This window comes from Melopsittacus undulatus, chromosome 5, assembly GCF_012275295.1.
Source record: "Melopsittacus undulatus isolate bMelUnd1 chromosome 5, bMelUnd1.mat.Z, whole genome shotgun sequence".
Lineage (NCBI taxonomy): Eukaryota > Metazoa > Chordata > Aves > Psittaciformes > Psittaculidae > Melopsittacus > Melopsittacus undulatus.
Window position 1 is genome coordinate 46,358,211 of NC_047531.1, and position 19,417 is coordinate 46,377,627.

A 19,417-nucleotide genomic window follows, 5' to 3' on the forward strand; every position below is an offset into this window, starting at 1 on the left:
CCTTGGAGGGGGAGGCCTATGATGCTGGTCCAAATCACAGTGCCTAACTCAATCCCTCCCAGACCCCTCCTAGTCCCAGTGTTAAGCACAGGTTTGGGCAATTAGGTATGTGGCAGGGGTGCAGGTCACCCTCTATGGGGTCTTTGGGATGCTGTGTGGACACACAGATCCACTCTGGGATCTCTGGACTGGGATTTCTGGACTGCTTCTGCCCCTAGCCCTGGGGACTCAATGTGTGGTCAGGATGGATGGTATGAGCCCCTGTATGCCCTGGAGTAAAGCTCAGTCATGCTCCACCCACAGACACTACTGAGGAGTGGAGGCTAAAATTAAGCCTTTATCAGGATTCTTTCCATCACTCTCATTTTCTTGCCTTGACTGACCCCCCCCCCCAAATCCAGAACCAGCCCTACACGTGGGGTGGCCGGGCTGCAAGCTCTGGAGCCCGTGAACTCAAACCTCTCCTCATGCACCTCTTCTCTGCAGGCTGAGCCGGGGTGGGGGGGCTGTGCCCTGCCGGGAGAGACCTGTGAGTCCATAGCCGGACATTCCCTTGCCTCAGCGGTTTATCGGGAGGTGAACCCAAATTGCCTTTCAAAAGAGAAGTCCCTGTCGTGCCATATCCTTCCGGAGAGCAGCTCCATCCCGGGGCTGCGGAGGGAGCGGGCAAGAGAAGCCCTCTTCCCTGGACTGCCCAGGTGAGGAGCAGCTGGAGGAGCGGCTCAGAGCCCGGGAGAGGCTGGGGGGAAGACGAGCTACCCTCGGGGGCGGGCAGGGCAGCGCTGGGCTGGACTCTCCATTGCCCAGGGGTTGCGGTTCCCTCCCAGCCGGCTGGAGGAGGAGGGAACACGGGAGAGAGGGAGGGAAGGGAGGTGCAGCGGGGTGGCGAGAGCGCTTCAGACACACCTGCAGGGGCGGCAGACGGCGGAGCGGTGCGGAGCGGAGCGGGGGATGGCAGGTAAGGGGCGATCTCCGGCCGGGAGAGGGGGACGGGAGCTTCTCCCCGATACTTGCGGAGCTTTCGGGGCTGCCGCAGCCCCGCTGTGTCCCCCTCTTCTTCCTCGCAGGGGCTGCTGCCGCGCCCGTCGCGGTGGCCCCGGGGCGGCTGGGGCGTGGGTTTCCCTCGGGCTGCAGGGGATGTTCCTCTTTTCCTCCTCTTTGCCAGCCACCTCCTCAGGGCTGGCCTCCAGCTCGGCATTACTCGAATAGCGCCTTCACGGTGGCCGAAAGGGGAAGCGCTGCCTTGCCCCGGCCTGGAGGGGTACCCGTCCCGGGCGGGAGGAGGGGTACCGGCTCCCACACCCCTCCGACCTCTCCTGCTCTCTGCTTAGCCTGCCTGCCGAGGAGCTGGTCGCTGCTTGTAGAGCTGCCTTGCTTTTCTTGGAGAAACACTTAGTTTTGAAGGCATAAATCCACTCCTCAAAACAGTGCAACTTCTGTGACCTGCTGTTGCATTCTCCTCCTGCACTCTGGTGTCTCTGTGGCAAGTGAAGCTGTCCCAAATGAAAGAGAGAAGTTTCTTTGGGAAACACGGTTTGTTGTCTTTATTCAGTCTAAGACAGTCCAGATCTGTATTGGTATTTAGGTGTCAAAGTGCATTGGTGCTGGAAATCAGACACTCGAGCGTCTTTTGTGGATTCAGTAATTCTCTTTTCCTGTTATCCTTCATCTGGAAGGCACTGAAACTCCTGTATTTTTACTTGGAGGATTAACTTCTGCACAGCTCATTCAGCCATCCCCCTTGCTGTGCTGGTTGGCTGTCTGAAATAGCGTGATATCATTCTCATCACAGGAAAGAAAAAGAAAGAAAAAAAGCCTAAGCCCAAATGAAATAAAGTGGAAGATTTCCCTCCCTTCTCTCTACCTTCATGCAGCATGGATGTGTACACTGCCCCTGGGGATGTTATGTGGCTGGGGTAGGAAAGCTGGACTTGATGCCAGCACCAAGCAGCAGGTAACAGTGCACACTGGGTAGGAGAGATAGCATCTAGGTCTCAGGAGATCTTTGCTGGACTTTGTCTTGCCAACTAATAGGATTTGTGCTGGCCTGTGAAGCAGGTGGTATTTCTTAAGTGTAGGTATATTATGCTGGTTGAGTTGATACACAGCTGGGAAGAGAGCTCGTTGCACACACCTGCTCCATCATGGCTTGTAGGACTTCATGGAGCAGTTTTAGTTTAGACCATTGCTCTAAAGGTTTTTGGTCCATTGACTTCAGGGAGTCCCTCTTGCTTTATTTGATTGACAGTGGGATCGCCTCATTACTACATATTTTCACACTGATGTGTGGAAGATACATAGGAGATACTCTTATGCAATTCACCTTTGTCTACAGGTACTGCAGGGAAAAGTGTTCCATGGGATGGTGCCCTCAAGAACTTGAGTTTGGCCACCGATGCCTGGTGCATGCACAGGGCAAATGAATCCCCAGGGAAACCCTTCTCTTCAGCCACAGTATGAGAAAGCATGTCCCAGGCTCTGAAAAGGCTTGCTCCAGAGAGTTTCCTGTTCTCAGGGATGGAGAAAAAGGGAAGATGTGTGATGTGTGTGGGGATTTAAGAATGCTTCAGGAATGAAGATGACACCTTCTCTAGACTTCCTACTGTATATACTCCTAACCCCCTTATGCACCCCTTTTTTTCCGTGTATCTAAGGCACTAGGTGGACACTCAAGATCCTGCTGGACCAATTTGTGTGTAAAATGGTTTGCGATGTACCAGAGTTCCATTTGCAAGACAACTAGTTGTTTGCATGCTCATACCTCTACTCATGTTCTCCCATGTCTACTCATGCCTTTACCCTGTGCTCCTCTATCATTCCTCAGACCTTCCTTTTCCTTTTATCCTCATAGCCCTGGAGAATGCTCCTCTCCAAGCCCACAGCCTCTTGGAGCAGGAGGAGGAAGAAGATGCTGTCTGGGAGAAAATTGAGAGTGCCCGGCACCAGCTAACCCGCTCCTTAAACCCAGCAAAGCTCACTCCATACCTGCGCCAGTGCCGTGTGATAGATGAGCAGGATGAGGAGGAGGTGCTGAATTCATGCCGATTCCCTTGCAAAAGCAACCAGACAGGTGGGAGAAAGCACAAACTCACACTTTGATGGGCCTGGTTTCTGGGGGACAGCCTGGTTTTGACCCGCAGTGAGTGCTGCACAGCATATGGTGGTGTGGCCTCCTGGGTCCTTCCACTGCACTGCTACCTTGGCTTTGTTGCTCTCTGAGGCACTCTGCAGCCAGATCTGCCTTTCATCCTCTGTGGATCTCCCTCTGGGTGCACACAAAGGAGAGCAGTGCTCCCACCACAGTCCCTCTTGTAGCCATTCCTATTCCTGTGGATGGAACTGGAAATGATGGAGATGCTACTTCATGTCACAAATCTGGGCTATGCTGTTTTCTCTCTGGTTTGCAGGGAATTCATCTTAGCTCCTTATTCCTTCTCCCAGGTTACCTGATGGACATCCTCCGGCGTCGTGGGAAGCGAGGCTATGAAGCCTTCCTGGAATCCTTAGAGTTTTACTACCCAGAGCACTACACACGACTAACGGGGAGGGAGCCAGCCCAGCGCTGCTCTATGATCCTGGGTGGGTGCTTCAGCCTCTTTTCAGCTGCTGCTTGCACGGGAAAGGTCAGAAATCTGTGCATGTACATGCATACAACCTGTTTCACACTACCATGACAGCTCTGTGCTCTGGATCTGGCATTGAGAGGGGCAGATATAGCTTTAACAAATATAGGCCTTATGGCAGCCTTCCAATCTGGAAGCAGCCAAGAAATCTGGAGAGGGACTTTTTACAAGGTAGAGATGGGACAGAGGGAATGGCTTTGAACTAGCAGAGTGGAGACTTGGATTAGATATTAGGAAGAGGTTCTTCCCTGTGAGGGTGCTGAGGCGCTGGCACAGGGTGCCCAGAGAAGCTGTGGCTGCCCCATCCCTGGCAGTGTTCAAGGCCAGGTTGGACAGGGCTTGGAGCAACCTGGTCCGGTGAAAGGTGTCCCTGCCTGTGGCAGGGGGTTGGAACTGGGTGAGCTTTAGGGTCCCTTCCAATTCAAACCAGTCTGGGATTCTATGATTCAATGTAATGTATATGTGTGATGGATTGTGGTGGCTTAAGCCTGGGACAAGAAGGGCTGCAAACCCATGGGAGAGCTTGCCATCCCTTGATGGAAACAGAGCATTAGGCTGTTATTCTGGGGTTACCCAAGTCTTAGCAGCCAGGATGAGATTCTCCTCTGTCTCCCCCAGATGAGGAAGGCCCTGAGGGACTAACTCAGTTCCTGATGATGGAGGTGAAGAAGGTGAGGGCCCAACGGAAAGAGCTCCTGCTGAAGGAACACCAGCTCCAGGTGAAAAACCAGGCACTGGAGCAAGAGCAGGCCCGGCTGGAGAAGCAGCTGCAGGAGCTCCTGAAGGTGCAGGAGCGTTGCCAGCGGCTGAGAGAGGAGTGGGACACCAACAGCGTGGAGCTGCTGAGGCTGAAGGATGAGAACTACATGATGGCTATGCGCTATGCACAGCTCTGCGAGGAGAAGAACATGGCTGTGCTGCGGAGCAGGGACCTGCAGCTCGTGGTATGGCCCCGGGGAGCAAGAGGGCTGGTGGTGGGAGGCTGCGGGGGTCTGGTGGCTGTGAGGGATGCACACTGTGCCCATGAGCATGAAGCTGATGGTGGGTGGGATGTGTGTCAGGGCAGATGCTCCTGCTCTTGAAGGGAATGTGCCTTAGTCATGGGCACAGCATAGGAAGCTCCTTGCTGCCCTGGGCAGCAATGGTGCTTGTATTCACTTCTCCCCAGGAAAGGGCTTGCATTTTCCCCTCCTGTGAGACTGGTGGCTGGGCAGCCATGCGCACATGGGGTGCTGGCTTCATTGCATGCGGTCCAGAGCTGCCCAGCCCGTCCTGCAGCTCATAGGAGTGTTCTGGCACAGACTCCATCCCCACCACCTCTTGTCTATCTCATGACGTTTGGGAGACTCATGCCCTGCATACCTGAAGGAATTTGTGACACCGCGCTCCAGCTGCCAAGCTCTCACCTCCAGCAAACGCACCCATTTCCTGCCTGGGCAAGGACAGCCCTACCTTGAACCTATTAATAACTCATTTTCCCCAGTGCTCCGTGGCCTCCTGGCATTCCCCCTACCAGTCTGGACCTGGATCTCCCACACAGCCCTGTGTTTACCCTTCATTCCTCATTCTGCTCTGCCAATGCTGGGATCCTCCCTTAGGTTTTATCTAGTATTCCTGCTAAAACCAGCTCTTTGGGCCTCTTGTGAGCAGGGAGACAAATTCCTGGTGCGTGGCTGTGGAGTGAAGAAATCCCCTTGCAAGCAGGGTCAACCCCCAGGTCCCAGTGTGCCTTCTCCTCCTGACTCCAGGGTCCAGAAGTGACCGGTCCCTGAGAGTCATCCTAGGTCTTTTGGGTAGGTTTTACAGAAGTAATCCAGTTCCTTCTTGGCAATTTTGGCAGTGTTACTTGGTGCTCGATCTCTTTGGTAGGTTTCCTCTGTCCCTTTTGCTGTCATAGCCTTGCCTGGCCGTGTAACTGGTTCTCTGATGAACCCCATCAGTTGTTACAGGTCTGTGAGGACCTCCCCTGTCTCCAGTGCTAGGAGCTGGGAAGCCTTTGAGATCTCACAGCTGCTGGCTGAGATCCCTGGTTTACCCACAGTCAAGGCCAGATGCACTGGGGATGCCTTAAGGGGCAAGGAAGTTGATGCACTGGATGACAATCCTGAGACTGAGTGTGCTTACGCAAGTGCATCTTCTTCCTTTGCCCTGCAGGGAAAAGCTTTTGCATGCAGCTGTGTTAAGCTTGGCCCAGCTGTAGGATACTCCTTCACGTGGTTGCGCAGCCCTCAATTCCCTCACCTCCAGCCCCCTTTTCTGCCCAGCATCCTCTCTGTTTCACTGGCTGGTAAGGCAGAGGTGTAGGGCTGTGTGTGTCAGGCTATGTTTTCTCCCCTGGTTGCAGGTGGACCAGCTGAAATGCAAAGTGACCAGCCTAGAGGAGGAGTGCAGCCTGCTGCGGAAGCAGGCATCTGCACCGCCCCAGCAGGAGCCAGAGGAGCGGGGACACCCTGACACCGTGTCTGAGCTGTGGGCTGAGAACCAGCGGCTCACAGCATCGCTGCAGGAGCTGCAGGGCATGTTGCAGGTACCTGGGGGGGGCAGAGCAGGTGTCTGGACACCTTTCATTGATCACTCCCAGCGCTGGTGATGTGGGCACTGGAAAGATGAGTGAGATCACTGGGCTGGCCTGTCTCTTCCTCTGAGCATATCACTTGCATCTCTTGTATCACACCATGTATCTGTGCTGGCTGCCATTGCTTCTGGATGTGGGTGGTGATGGGTCCTTCTTTCCAGCTCTTGGATGTGTTCATAAGGGTGACTTTGTACCTTGGAATGCACAGTAGATTAATGCAGGAGAGTTGATGGCAGCTGTGCCAGGCTGCCTGTCACTGCTCTGGTCTGGTTCTTCCTTGGTGCTTGTGGTGCAGTGACAGGGATCTCTCACCTCCTAGACATCTGGCAAGGGCCCAGTGCCGGGCTCTGAGCAGATCCTGTTGGACATCCTGGAGCATGACTGGAAGGAAGCCCAAGATGACAGGCAGGATCTCTGCCAGAAACTCAACTCCCTGCAGAATGAGCTGCAGTTGGCCGAGGAGCTGCGGGATAAGGTAGAGCATCCATCACTGCCCCCATCCCCACACACCCATCAGGGCCTGGAAAAGAGGGCAGGGAGAAGGCTGGGAAGACACAGCAGTTTTTCCAGGGAGTCTAATGCTCACTGCTCACTGTTGCCAGTACCTCCAGGAGGTGGAAGATCTGCAGCTGAAGTACCGGACGCTGCAGAAGGACTGTGATCTCTACAAGCATCGTATGAACACAGTGCTGCTGCAGCTGGAGGAGATTGAAAAAGAGCGGGACCAGGTAAACTGCTGTTCCCCAAGCTCTCCACCTCTCAGCAGGACCAGAGCTTTTGCCTCTGCTCTGGATGTCCCCTCCTTTCCCAGTGGATCTTCTCCATCCATGCCAGGGTGGGAGGCAGAGGTTAGTAGTGCAGTTCTGTGCCTCCTCTCACTCTCAGCCTGGATCCTTGCAGGCAATTCAGAGCCGTGATGGGGTGCAGCTACAATACTCCCAGAGCCTGATCGAGAAGGACCAATACCGCAAACGTGTACGTGCCCTGGAGGAGGAGCGGGATGAGCTCCTAAGCAAGCTGAGCCAGGCTGAAGGGCTGAACAGCACCCTGGAGGCACAGCTGCAGCGGTGCCAAGGCAGCCGCAGCCTGGGCAAGGTGAGGGGGGCTGGAAAGAAGGGGGGAATAGAGAAGGCAGAGGGATCAGGACTGATCTCTGGGGGATGCAATGGGTTGATGGAGTCCCTTCTCTCCCAGATGTGCAGCTCTTCCTACTCGCTCTGCTCCAACCTCAGCAGCACCTGGAGCCTTGTAGACAACCCTACGACAGGACCTGTGGATGTACTGGGGGTTTCTGTCATCCCTTTCCCAGGGGATTCCGCCATTCAGAGCATGGTGAGTGCTTGACCAGGGAAGGCTGACCCGCAGCTGAGGGCAGTAGGGAACCACACTGTTCAGGAAGGGAACACACATTGGAGCCAGGTTCATTGCAGGGCTGTGACTTGGTGGAAGGGCATGGGACAGTGTGTGAGGTAGGAGCAGATCGCAGACACAGTGCTGTGTTCTCTGACAAACTGGCCAAGGTGTGCAGTGCTCACTGGTTGGGAAAGAAAGAGTGAAACCATTAGGGTTCATCCCATATGACACCCTAGTAATCAACAGCCTCATGTAAGATGTTATCCTCCCCAAAAAGCTGTTCAATCTACATATGCTGGAGGAGAAATCCTAGCTCTTTCCAGCCCTGCAGCAGAAACATGTTTTCGAGGGAGTGAAGTTCTTTCCTTTGACTCTTTTGAACTCTCATCCTAGAGCACCCTTAAATGGGCAGTCCCACAGGTTACACCTCTGGGTTTGCAGTGGCTAAAAGTGAGACATAAGGACAAATCTAGATATTCCCTAAAGTTGTTACTGCTCCCACAGCTTGTATATTGCAAAAAGATGGGGATGCAGTGTCATGTATCTCCATCCATATGCTCTACTTGGGAAAACAAGATGCCTGGGGTGTATGGAGGAATGTGGATGGTCCTTGAAGAGCATGTGTTATCCAAGGAGCTGTTTGCAAGCTGGCCTGAAGGGAGGGGGTAGGTGGTGCTAGATTGTTGGTGTTAGCAGGCATCTCTCTTTCACTCTTCCAAGGAGGTGACTCCTGACAGTGAGAAGGATATCAACCGCCTTTCCACCTTCCCCTTCCCACCTTGCATTGGCTCCATCCTCCGTCGGCAGCGGGAAGACAGGTGCATGACCTACAAAAGGTGATTGCTGGGGGCTGCTTGAGTCTGTGTCCCCTCTGTGGGTCTTGCGGAGTCCAGGGAGAGCAGGCTGGAAGGGGAGAAGGCAAACTGAAGTGGGGAGGCTGGTTGGGAGATGGGTGTTGGCTGGGGGGAGTGTTTCTTACGTGGGGATGGGGCTCAGAATAGGATGCAAACAGGCTCTGGAAAAGCCGCTGCCTCACAGCTCTCCTTTGTGTCTCCTTTGTAGCTTGTCGTGTGGCTCCTTTAGCAGCATTGAAGATGCAACAGGTACCAGGGTGGGGGCTTTCCCCAGAGGGTGCAGCTAAATAGAAGTGGTGGCCATGGGGAGAGGGGTTGGAGAACTGAACCTCCCCATGCTTTAGGTGAGTGCAGCTGCTAGGGCTCTGCACCCCGAGCAGGGTGCTATAGACCCACACATTCCCCAGGCACAGCAGCTGGAAAAGCTGGCTTTTCCTCTACAAAGCAGTAGCTATTTGCATCAGCTCTGTTTAACTCATGGAGAGCTGTGTTGATGGAGAGCTTGATGGGACTGGGAGATTAGCTAGCAGTGGAGAGAAATGGCTTTGCCCTGGGCTGTTACCAAGATATTCCCTTTATCTGCTACTCCCGGGGTGATGGGTTGTAAATGTCCTGGAGTGGAGCTCCTGGTGCTGAGTACTGTGATGGGTGCTGGTGGCTGATCTCTGGGCACATCCAGGTGGCCCTGGCTGCTGCTGCCTTCTGACCAAAATGCAGATGAAGGGAGCAAAGGTTTGCTTGTTCTCAGGAGCCTGGGAAACCCTTTCCAGGAAGGCGACTGTTCAAAGCCTTGCTGCAGCCTCAGTTTCTCAGATGCTAGAAAATGCTCAGGAGGGGGTGGCAGACCTTTGCCACTCTAAGAACATGAGGTCCCAGCAGCACTCAGAGAGGTGACATGCTCCATCTCTCCTTCTTGCTCTCTTTCCTAGGCAGTGGTTTTGCTAGCACCTCGCTTGGGGCCTTCTCCTCTTCTTCCAGCAGCACCTACACCAGGGTGAAGTCGGAGATTTGCTTGTCCACGCTTCCCAGCCGTGAGGAGGTCACCAGGAGGTGACTACTGCTCTCTGGGCTGGCTGCTTGGTTTGTGGTGCTGGGGGACCCTTTCTGCCTCTCTCCTTGAGCTCCTTCTCGCTAGTGGGAGAGGAGAGACATGAAGATCCTGTCACAGTCCTTGCTTCCTAGCAGGACTCCAGTTTTTTGTGCTGTTCTATGTGTTATGGCAGGGTGGGGATGCTGCCCTGGCCTGGGCACACATCTGATTAGGTAGGGGCAGGACTGTGGGAGCCCAGCTTGGCTTCGGTGTTGGGGCTGGTGGATGAAAGGGGCTGTAGGGATTCTGTGTGGGATGGCCATAAATCATGAGCTCTGTACTGCAGTGCTCAGTACAATAAGCACCTTGTAGCTGGACACAGGGCATGAGGGAGCAGTTACTGGGAAAGGTAGCAAACTTCAGTTGCTGGACTTGGTGTTTCTCCTTGCTAGGTCACTGGTGGTACAGCTCTCCAGTATGAGTCACCCCAGCAACCCCTCACCCCAGGAGAAGAGGCTTGGAGCAGACATCTCCATCCTTGGAGGGAACAGGACAGGGATTTATGTCCAGTGGGTCAAGCCAGGCTCACAGGTTGAGGACGCAGGACTTAGGGAAGGGTGTCGACTTATTGAGGTGAGTCTGGGAAAGAGCTCTTTTGGGGTTTGTAAGGCATATGGGATGATGCAGGTAGAGTCAAGTGGTCCCCAGTGCAAGCTCACTTCTAACCAGCTTGTATCCCAGAGTGCTTCCTGCCTAGAGCTTTATGGAGCACAAACACCCATCCAGGTCTCATTGTACTTGAGTGTAGCTGTGCATGTAAAAATGCTGAGACCTTCCGAAACACTTCCTTCAGCTGTGGGAGGAGAGAAAGAAGAGGGGTCACACAGTTAAGACAGCAATATGGCTATATGGCACTGGGCTTGGCTGTCACCTTGTAGTATATCAGAGCAGTTTGCATCCTGCATATGCCCATTGCAAAGCAATCAGTTTTGGAGCAAGATTTCTCTGCCCTTTGTGACCCTCTCGAGCTATAGAGAATAATTGCTCTGAAGAAAGCTGCTGGAGGGAGGGAAGGAAGAGCATTTGTTTTGGCAAGCGTGACACCACTAGAAATACACAGCTACACTACTTGAATTAATATCCCACCTGTAACCGAAAATAAACCATCTCTCCTGCCCCACTCCCACACACATTCATGCACACACATTTTCTTTCGCAGCAGCCCAGCATCCACACAGGGTGGTGGCTGGCAGCAGGTATTTCAGAGCAGAAGAGGGAGCCAGAGGCAGACTGAGGATGCTTTGTCCTCAGGCAGAGGTTTCCCTGGGCCTGCCTCACTCTGTAACATCTCTTGTATAACCCTGATGGGTGAGGGAGCTGGAGGGGAACCTGCTCTTCCAGTCCTTGGGTCTAACGGCATCGGGTCCTTGCTAGCTGAGGGTGCCATCGTTGAAGGAAGAGGTGCTTTCCCTGGAGAACTGCACGCGGGAGGTTGCCTTCCTGAGCCTGCTGCATTGGGATGAGCCCTCCAGCCTCATCTTTCAGCTGGACCTGGAAGGTAAGGCCCTGGCATTTGGGTCTCTTTTGAGCTTGAGCTCTCTGTCCCCCTTTCCAGACCCTCCACCCAACCCTGGAGGTAAATCTCAGTTACTCTCTCTCCTCTCCTGTTTGGTCCTAGGCCACCATCTGACACAGGGGTTGGCCATAGCTCCGGTAGCTTTCCCTGTCTGGTGTGACTTGTGCATCCTCTGAGTTACAGGATGGAGGTACAGACCTTCTGTCTGTTTGCCTCCTCTGCACCCCCTCACCCCTATCCATAGCATCACAGCTGTGCTGGGGCCTTGGCTATCTTATTGGTGATGGTTGTCTCCTGTCTCCCTGCCTGTGGTGACCTGTATCTCCTGCTCCAGGATACCAGCCTCTGCGGGATGCCCTGGAAGAAGGGAAGAAGTTTTCTGGAGACTCCTTCTATGTACGCACCAACCTGTCCCTCCTGGAGCCGTCGGACCCTTACGCACTGTGTGTGAAGTGTCGGGAGATCCTCCATGTCACGGACACCATGCACAAAGGGCGGCTGGAGTGGTACTGCTCCCGTGTCGACCCCTTGACCATGCGGGACCTGGACAAGGGAACAGTGCCTAACTACAGCAGGTAATCAGGGAGAGGAGAAAGGCAGGGGGTTACATAGGGTTCCTGCCCCATTTATCTGTGGTGAGCATCCCCTAAAGCTCCTGAGGTCTCTTGATAGTGTGGGCTGCCCAAGCCTTGTATGAGGGACCTCTGCAGTAGTGTTTGGGTGGCCCTGAGAGACTGGGAGGCTGAGTGAGGGCTTTGATATGCCTGTGCTTTAGCAGGTCGGTGGGGTTTGGTGAAGAGGATCGCAGCAGGCTACGGGGGCTCTAGAGCTGACTGAGTGCAAGCTCTCTGTCTTTTTAGGGCTCACCAGCTTTTGAAGATCCAGGAGAAGGGCCAGATGCCTGTGCAGCAGAGGGGCCACAGAAATAATGTAAGCCAAAGAAGCCAGCAGTGAGATCCACGTGTGTGTGTGCCTATGGCCACCCCACCACCCCAGCACTCAGTCTGCCCCACTCTGTTGGGAAACCAGCTTGTATAGAGGTAGCAGCTGGGTTAGCAAGCAGAGCAGGGGCTTATAAACCAGGCAGTGTTCCTGCTCTATGGCTGCTTTCCTGCCCCCTTCCCAGAGTGAACCCGGAGGGTGGCAGATCTGGTTGCATGCTCTGTGTATGTGCACTCCATCCCTTCTGCCAGCGGGTGTTCTGCAGCCAGCTCTGTGTGTGTGTGTGTGTAGTGGTCTATGCTCTCAGCCTTAATGCCCTCGCTTTCTTCTCAGCTGAAGAAACGGGCCTTGGACCAACTGCGCCTGGTGAAATCCAAGCCACAGAGGAGCCCAGAACAGCCCCCTCGGCAGCTGTGGATGGACCCCTGCTCAGGTGAGCTGCCAGCCCTGCACCTACCCATTACCATTGGAGACACAGTCATCCCCTCTGGGCACTAACGGGACATTGGCATCTGGGGTGCCTCAGTCTTTCTGCTCAGGATCCCTCCTACAACTCTAATGGGATTTGGGGAAACCTGTGCATATTTAAAGCCCCTGCTCTTTTCCCTGATTTTCTGCGGCTTTCACTTACTTCTGTGGTTCTTGGGGTCATCACACTTTTTGTGGAGAATAAACTGGTGTGTAACTTGAAGTGGGCAATGGGGTCTACAGCAAAGGTATCTGCAGTGAGTTGGTAGGAGGTTGGTAGGATCTCTCCTGAGACATAGGATGGTTGGCAGGTGCCTCTGTGAGTCAGGATGAAGTGATGGCACAGGAAGAATGGGATGATCATTTGGGCCAGTGACAGGCTGGTCTCCCATGTTCTTACCTTTCCTTTCTTTCCTTCATTCCTGGCTTTCAGACCCAGACATGAGCCTGAAGCCTTACAGCCTGGTGCATCCTGTGGTGGTCAAGACCCCCCGTCCTGTAGTGCTTTCACCTAATTGCATTGCACCACGGCTCATCAGGAACCTGCTGGATTTGCCCACCTCTCGCTTGGACTTCCATGTGTGCCCAGCAGGTAGGCAGCAATAAGTGGTTGACACATCCAGGGCTGGTTTAAGAGCCTGTGCCCAAGTGAAGTAAGATATGCAAGTCTCCTGCTTCTAAGGGCTGCTTTCCCCTTTTACCTCTTGCTGCTTCTTAGCCTTACAGTGGGAAGATAAGATGTTGCTCAAAGGGGTTACTTCTGTGCAGTCTTGGTTAGCCCAGTTGGGAAGAGATACCTTTAGTCTTGGAAGTATGAGATGTGGTCTCATGGGACTCTTGGAAAGAACACAAGGTCTCTCAGTCTTCCCAGACAATACCTGTTAACAGGTCACCTTTGTGGGCTGAATGTCTGCAAGACATTCCCTCCTGTTCTTAGCAGTGTCCTGTCCCTTTGGCCCACAGGGAAGCCAGCTCTTTCTTCTGGTCTCCTGGGGCATGGCATCCTCTCTTTCCTTGAGTTGTGGTGGCATTGCCTTGCTGCTCTGTGTGCCTCTTCCCGGAGATGAAGCCCCTGTCTGAGGTGGGATCTGCAGGCTAACTTCATACCAGCTCTTCCTCCCAGGAATGTTGTCCTCTTCCTTCTGCCAGCAGTGTAAGGCTGACACACTGCTTCAAAGGCTGCTGGGAAAAGGGCTTTACTCCCATAGGGAATTTTCACAGAGGACACCTTCTTTCCTCCTTCCTCCTCCCTGCTCCATCTCTCTCTTTTCCCCGTGTTTATTGTTCTCCCTTAACCAAGTGCAGGACTGAAAAACGAGTCTGTGTATTTTTTGGTGGGGAGGTAGGAGATGGAGGTAGTGAATATTCTCTGGGTACTGAGGAAGGGTGGCTCTGCAGATTTTGGCTGTTTGGGCCTTGTGACTGAGTGACTTGGCCGTATATCCTGTCCTACTGAGCCCTCTGCAGGGTCCAGCTCACATTGCATGGGGACATGCTTCGAAGCTGTTACTGCATCTGGGAATGTACACTGAGGGGAAAAATCCCACTCCGTTCTCCCCGGTCAGTTTTGCCTGCTGTGAGGGAATGAAGCTGATCCGGTGGTGTTCAAGACACCCCAGTTCTTGGAGAACTCTTCAGCCAGTGCAGAACTGGTATAAGCCATGCGATCATCCACAGGAGCCTGCTGCCCGCCTCCTCTCCCCAGAGGAATGCCAGATAGGTGGCTTTGCAGATCCAGCTCTACTAAGGAAGTACCCGTGCCACCAGGCAGAGGTAGCAGAGGATGCCCTGCCAGCCTGGGGCTTGGGAGAGCTGGAACGTGCTCTGGACCCAGTCCCAAACATGCCTTCTCCTAAATGCATTCCTTTATTTCTACCTTCAAGATGGGCAGCTCCTAAAAGCCTTATCAGGTTCCCTGCTCAGGTCTTGTTGTCTGTGTGAGCAGCATGGTCAGCAGGTAAAAGCCCGGTGCCTACTTCAGCCACACTGGGTTGTGAAGATTATGGCTTCCAAGTGAGATTTCTGTGTGTGTTGTATCTTGTGCTGGGAGCTATGAGGAGCAAGCTGGCAAGCATTGCATTGACCATGCCAGACCTCACTGTCCTGCTGGCTCAGCCCCCAGTTCACTGTCTCAGCACCACCTCTCTGCTGCTGTCCTGCCTGGTGCTGGCTTGGCTGCTGGGTGCTGTCCTTCAGCCTCTGAGCAGGCTGCCACCAACACAAGGATGCTCAGCTTGCCCCCATCTTTCTCCCACTCCCATGCCAAGGTGCACACTCCTCTTGATTCCCCAGCCCTGCTGCTCACTGGAGCCATCTGCAAGCCCATGTAGCTCACAGACCCTGCAGGAAACCAACCTGGCAAAATAAAGTGGTTATTTTTCTGCCATACTCTATCATGGAGTGGGTTGGACAGTGGGGAATGGCTGTGAGCTGCTGTCTTAGGATGCTGTAGTGCTGTAACACAAGTGCTGCTTTTGCCCTGCAAGGTGTCTTCAGCTGTGATATCATGCTTGTTCTGTATGCAGAAGCTGCAGGAGATCTATGCCAATGTATAATATTGTATAATTAGGCTCGCTCTCCAGAATCCATAAACACTGAGCTTGATGAGCATCAGCGCAGCAGCAAATGTGTGGGGTCTGGAGTAGAAAGTATGTGCAAGAGGGAGAAGGGGCTGACTTCTCCCTTTTCCTATCTCCTCTTGGCTCACAGAGAAGCTGGCAGAAGGGGATCCCAGCACAACTCACACTCCCCCTGTGTCTAGAACTGGCCCCAAGGACCGGCGGGAGAGTGGGCGAATCCGCATGATCCGGGAGGCGATGGAGAAGGTGCTGAGCTCTTTGGTGTGGGGGGAGATGTCACCATGTTCATACTGGAGGAGAGGAGGGGACAGCTGAGATGGGGAGGAAGGAGGGTGGTGCAGTGATAGAGAAGAAGCTGCTTGCTTGAGGGCTGTGTAGTTTGGAATGTGTTTTAGATCCAGGGGTTGTAGATCAGCAGATACGGACTTTTCCCTGAGTCTCTATTGAGCTCGAGTGAAAGAAATGGCAACTGAGGGTCCACGGCGAGGCAGTGGGAAACACCATATGCAGGAGCAACCTCCTTGCTCTCACATTCCTCATCTTTGGCAAAGCAGCAACAGCTCTGCTAAGGGCAGATGCAGAAATGTGGGGCTGTGGGTGACAATGATGACAAAAGGGATGTGAAGATAGTCTGTAGCTGAGTGAGGAGTCCAGTGGGCTCTTTGCTTGGGTTGGCAGTGATGGAGTGGGTGACTCTGCTTTGTAATTCTCCCCTTTTTTCTTGGCACTGTCCATAAATCCCACATTTAAATGGAATTACTATTGGAAAAGCAATGATATTGCACAGTATGGGGTTTGATTTAATGTGACTGTCAGGGGCTGGGGTTATTTTTTTCTCCATTTAAATCAGTAAATCTATTCAATTTCCCTTCCAGAATAAACACTGCTTGCTAGAGCTGGGAGTTCAGAGTGTGAGGGATCTAATTAAAAGTGAGATTTACCCCATTGTTATCCATGTTGAAGTCACAGAGAAGAACATTAGAGGACTCAGGTAAGACAAGATGGAGTGACATGGATGAAGGGTGGGAAACGAGAGGGAGAAACCCTTGTGTCTGTTCAGAGGGACAGGGATTGGGGTGAGGGTGCTCACTCTGTGTGTTGTGGTTGGTCACTGTGAGGGGTAAAAGGGCAGGAAAAGTGGCTTTGTGTATGTGTGAGGTTGTTCCTGGGTGGTTTTGCCCCCTCATCCCTTTACACCAAGGGTAACGCTTGTCTCTGTGTTTTCCGCAGGAGCTTGCTGGGGAAGGTGGGCCAGCGGGATTCGGAGGTGCTGAAGGTGTGCCGCACTGCGGAGCAGGGTCTTCACACCCTGCCCTGCTCCTGGGCCCGTGTGGAGCCCCATGCCTGGAGCCATGCTGAGGAGCTGCCCAAGGTAGTTCGTGGCTGCATCTTCCAGGAGCAAACCCGACCCATATGGATTGAGGAGGGCGATGACTGAGCTGGCAGTAGCAGAGCCACCAGCTTCTGTCCCCAGGAGCTGTTCTTGGGCAGGAGAACAGGCAGCATGTCCTTCCTCACCGAGGGGATGCTGGCAGCAAAGGCCATCAGGAGTAGCCTTTCTGGTCCCCTGGAGGCCACCAAGAGTCAGGGAGTAACATGTGCTGCCTCCCTTGTCTGAGCCCTCTGTCTCTTAGTGGAGAGACATCTTCCACCATCATGGTGGGAAACCCCCGTGGGCTGTTCCCCATCACCTTGGGCTGCTCTTGTCTCTGGTACGTGGTCAGATTGCCAGATGGGAATGCAGAGGTACTGTGTGGGATCAGGCTGTGTAGGAGCGTATCTCACACATGTTTGAAGTCCTTTTTCCATCATCTCTATCTACTCTGCCCTGCTGCACTGTGTGCTCTGGGTCCCCTCTTCCCCTGTCTACCTCGACCCTGGCCCCATGGTGCAGGGAGCACGGCTTGTGTGCCAATGCCCTGTCATGGCTGGAGTGACACTAAGCTTGCAACAAACACTCGTTTTACGGGAGCTGTACTCTTTATTGCTTGTAAATTATTAATGGAGCCTTTTATTGGCAGAGTGCATATAAAGGAGAATTAAACACCGTTCATAATAGGAATGGATGGCAGGCTGTGGGCATGTGTGTTACTGGGAAACGTTTGCCTGCTGCATGCCAGCGTATTTTCCTCCTTTAGCTGAAACCCAACTGCCCAGCCCTCCAGAGGAAGGAGGGTGTGCTGCTTTTGCTGTTGCGGAGAGCATGCTGAGTGTGCCACAGACCAAGCCTGCTCCAATTTCTACTTGCCCCTTGTTTTTCAGTCCTTTGCCTCATTCCCCAGTGGTCATGGTGCTTTAGGAAAGCCAGGGAAAAAGCTAATTTGATGTGTCTGGCTGAGGTCCCTAGAGCTTTGCATTCCTCTGTGCCCTAGTTATCGTGACAGGAGGAGCCAGCTACCTCCCCCTCCTGGGTGACAGCAGTGAGAGCTGAGCCCAGCCATGCTGCCAGGGGGGTGAGGACAGAGCCCCTCTCATGGGGCTGTTCTCACCCTGAGATGGGGCAAGTGTGGGTTCAGGGTCTGGCAGAGGGAAGAGGAAGGGTTGGGGTAGCGGCAGCCATGCTCACCCACTCTAGCATGGTCCTGGTTACTAACCAATTGCCATTATCAGCTCTGCTATGGGAAAGGGGTGCTAGGATACTTGGTGTTTGTAGTAGATGGTCTTTCCTGGGGCATACAAGAGGAAAATAAAGTGTATGATGCTGGGAGGTTCTGTGGGGCACAAGACCAGGGAGAAGGCTGAGCCCGCTGGTCTTCTGTAGTCAATGGGAGAAGATGGGCAATCAGCACTAAAGTCCTCTCTGTCCTCCTCGCCTCTGCGATGAGGGTACCGCTAGTGCCATGAGTTTTGAATCTCTGAGCAAAGATTAACTTGCTGATCTTCATGGGTCCCCTGTGTGGTGTTATTTCAAGCTCTAAACCAGTTGTCTGTGTCTTTTATGAGGACAAGAGTGAAGGGAGGAGGGAAGAAAATGAAGAGATTTTAACCTGCAGTCAGTAAAATGTAGAGCAGAGTCCCAGCTCTGCCCTGGAGCAATGCAGCTCTCCTCCCAGGGAAGGGGGAACTGCTGTAACACATGGCTCCGGATGAAAGCTCCCAAATGATACCCACTCCAGGGGATGCAGCTTGAACATCCCAGCACAGGCCCCTTTGACGTTGCTTGCCCTGCAGGCAAACAAACTGGGCCTCTTGTTGAGCTGATGAGAAGATAGGTCCCAAAGCAAGCTCCCATCCACCCTGGCATGTGTTTGAACATTAGAGTTTGCATCTTTGCAGGGGAAAAAGGTAGCGCTTGAGTACCCAGGGAGAACACTGTGTTGAGGCACTTGATGAAGGGCTCAGTGTCCCTGCTGGCACTGGGAACCATCCCCTATATCCTATAGCCGAGGATGGTGAAGAGCAAGCCCCCCATTTTGGGTAGTCCAGACTCCCAGCTTGGTGTTTACTACTCCCCTCCATCGATGTCTCTCAGCACCTCCCTGGGCCATCGGCGTTGTCAGCCTGAGGGAAAGGAAAGGAACTGAGTGTTTCTGGGAGGTGAGCAGGCACTGCTCAGCTCTGCAGGCAGCAGGCACCACTGCCTTGCCTGCTCCCAGGCTTCCTCCAGGCCCCTCTTACTCTTTGTCTGCCCTGAGGCTTTCATAATCCAGCCTCAAGCTGTTCTGGACACGGGTGAGAAGCAGAGGGCTCCAGGGCAAACCTAAATGACCTCCTGCTGTCCCACACACCTCATCCCACCTTCGTTGTGCCTCTGGGGGGTGCTGCCTTCTCCCAGGAATGAGTCACGGGTTAGGTAACAGGATGCAATGAGCAGCCCTGGGCACTAATTACCAGCTGTAGCAACCTTATGCAAGTCCCTGTAACAGTCACTCAGAGCAAGATTCCCTCCAGAGCAAGGAACATCAAGGCTGTGTGTGTGTTGTTCTGGGAAGGCATCAGCCTTTTCCATGCTGCCCCCCGTGCCCCAGAAGAGCTATGGGGTGTATGTCTCATGTACCCCCCACTCCAGGGCAGGATTGGGCACCTGATGCTACCCCCCTATCCCTGGTACCCAAGAAGAAAGAGGTGCCTCAGTGCAAGAAGCAGGCTGTGCTCACCTCTAGCATCAGGCATGTTCTGGTTTGTAGATGGTTGGATGTGACCTCTTCTGCATCCCAGCACCATGCTCTGTACAAGGTAGCTTTGTATCATATTTGTATGTATTTTGGGGACATCATTAAGGATCCTCTGCCTGTTTCCCCCTTTCCCTCCCAGGGCTGAGAGGTGCTGCAGGATGGCTGGGAGCCATGGAAACTGCCTTTACAGCTGCCTGTCATGTGGCTGGAGCACTTGGAGAGGTTCATTTCTGGTTCAGGAGCAGCAGATAGCCATGGGAGTGATCCCACTATTTAGCATGAGGCAGTGGATCAGTCATGCC

General features: G+C 53.6%; 1 protein-coding gene across 2 annotated transcripts; it reads left to right on the forward strand.

The window, feature by feature from the left end:
* Window positions 1-890: 890 nt before the first annotated feature.
* Window positions 891-17,064, forward strand: CARD10 (caspase recruitment domain family member 10). Of its 2 annotated transcripts, XM_031050055.2 has the most exons (21): window positions 891-958; window positions 2,852-3,070; window positions 3,442-3,579; window positions 4,242-4,567; window positions 5,968-6,150; window positions 6,518-6,673; window positions 6,801-6,926; window positions 7,099-7,293; window positions 7,393-7,530; window positions 8,272-8,387; window positions 8,614-8,654; window positions 9,335-9,455; window positions 9,888-10,068; window positions 10,870-10,993; window positions 11,346-11,586; window positions 11,872-11,941; window positions 12,287-12,386; window positions 12,855-13,013; window positions 15,131-15,246; window positions 15,876-15,991; window positions 16,231-17,064. In XM_031050055.2, the coding sequence occupies exons 1-21, from the start codon at window positions 952-954 to the stop codon at window positions 16,436-16,438; spliced, it is 3,081 nt and encodes a 1,026-aa protein (XP_030905915.2). In that variant the 5' UTR covers window positions 891-951; the 3' UTR covers window positions 16,439-17,064. The 2 variants fall into 2 exon arrangements, with proteins under 2 accessions (XP_030905915.2, XP_030905916.2); XM_031050056.2 differs by lacking the exon at window positions 12,855-13,013.
* Window positions 17,065-19,417: the final 2,353 nt, after the last annotated feature.

Coding starts and splice junctions, on each gene's coding strand:
- CARD10 (XM_031050055.2), top strand. Junction 6,674..6,800: donor CCGAGGAGCTGCGGGATAAG/GTAGAGCATCCA, acceptor CACTGTTGCCAG/TACCTCCAGGAGGTGGAAGA. Junction 8,655..9,334: donor CAGCATTGAAGATGCAACAG/GTACCAGGGTGG, acceptor TCTCTTTCCTAG/GCAGTGGTTTTGCTAGCACC.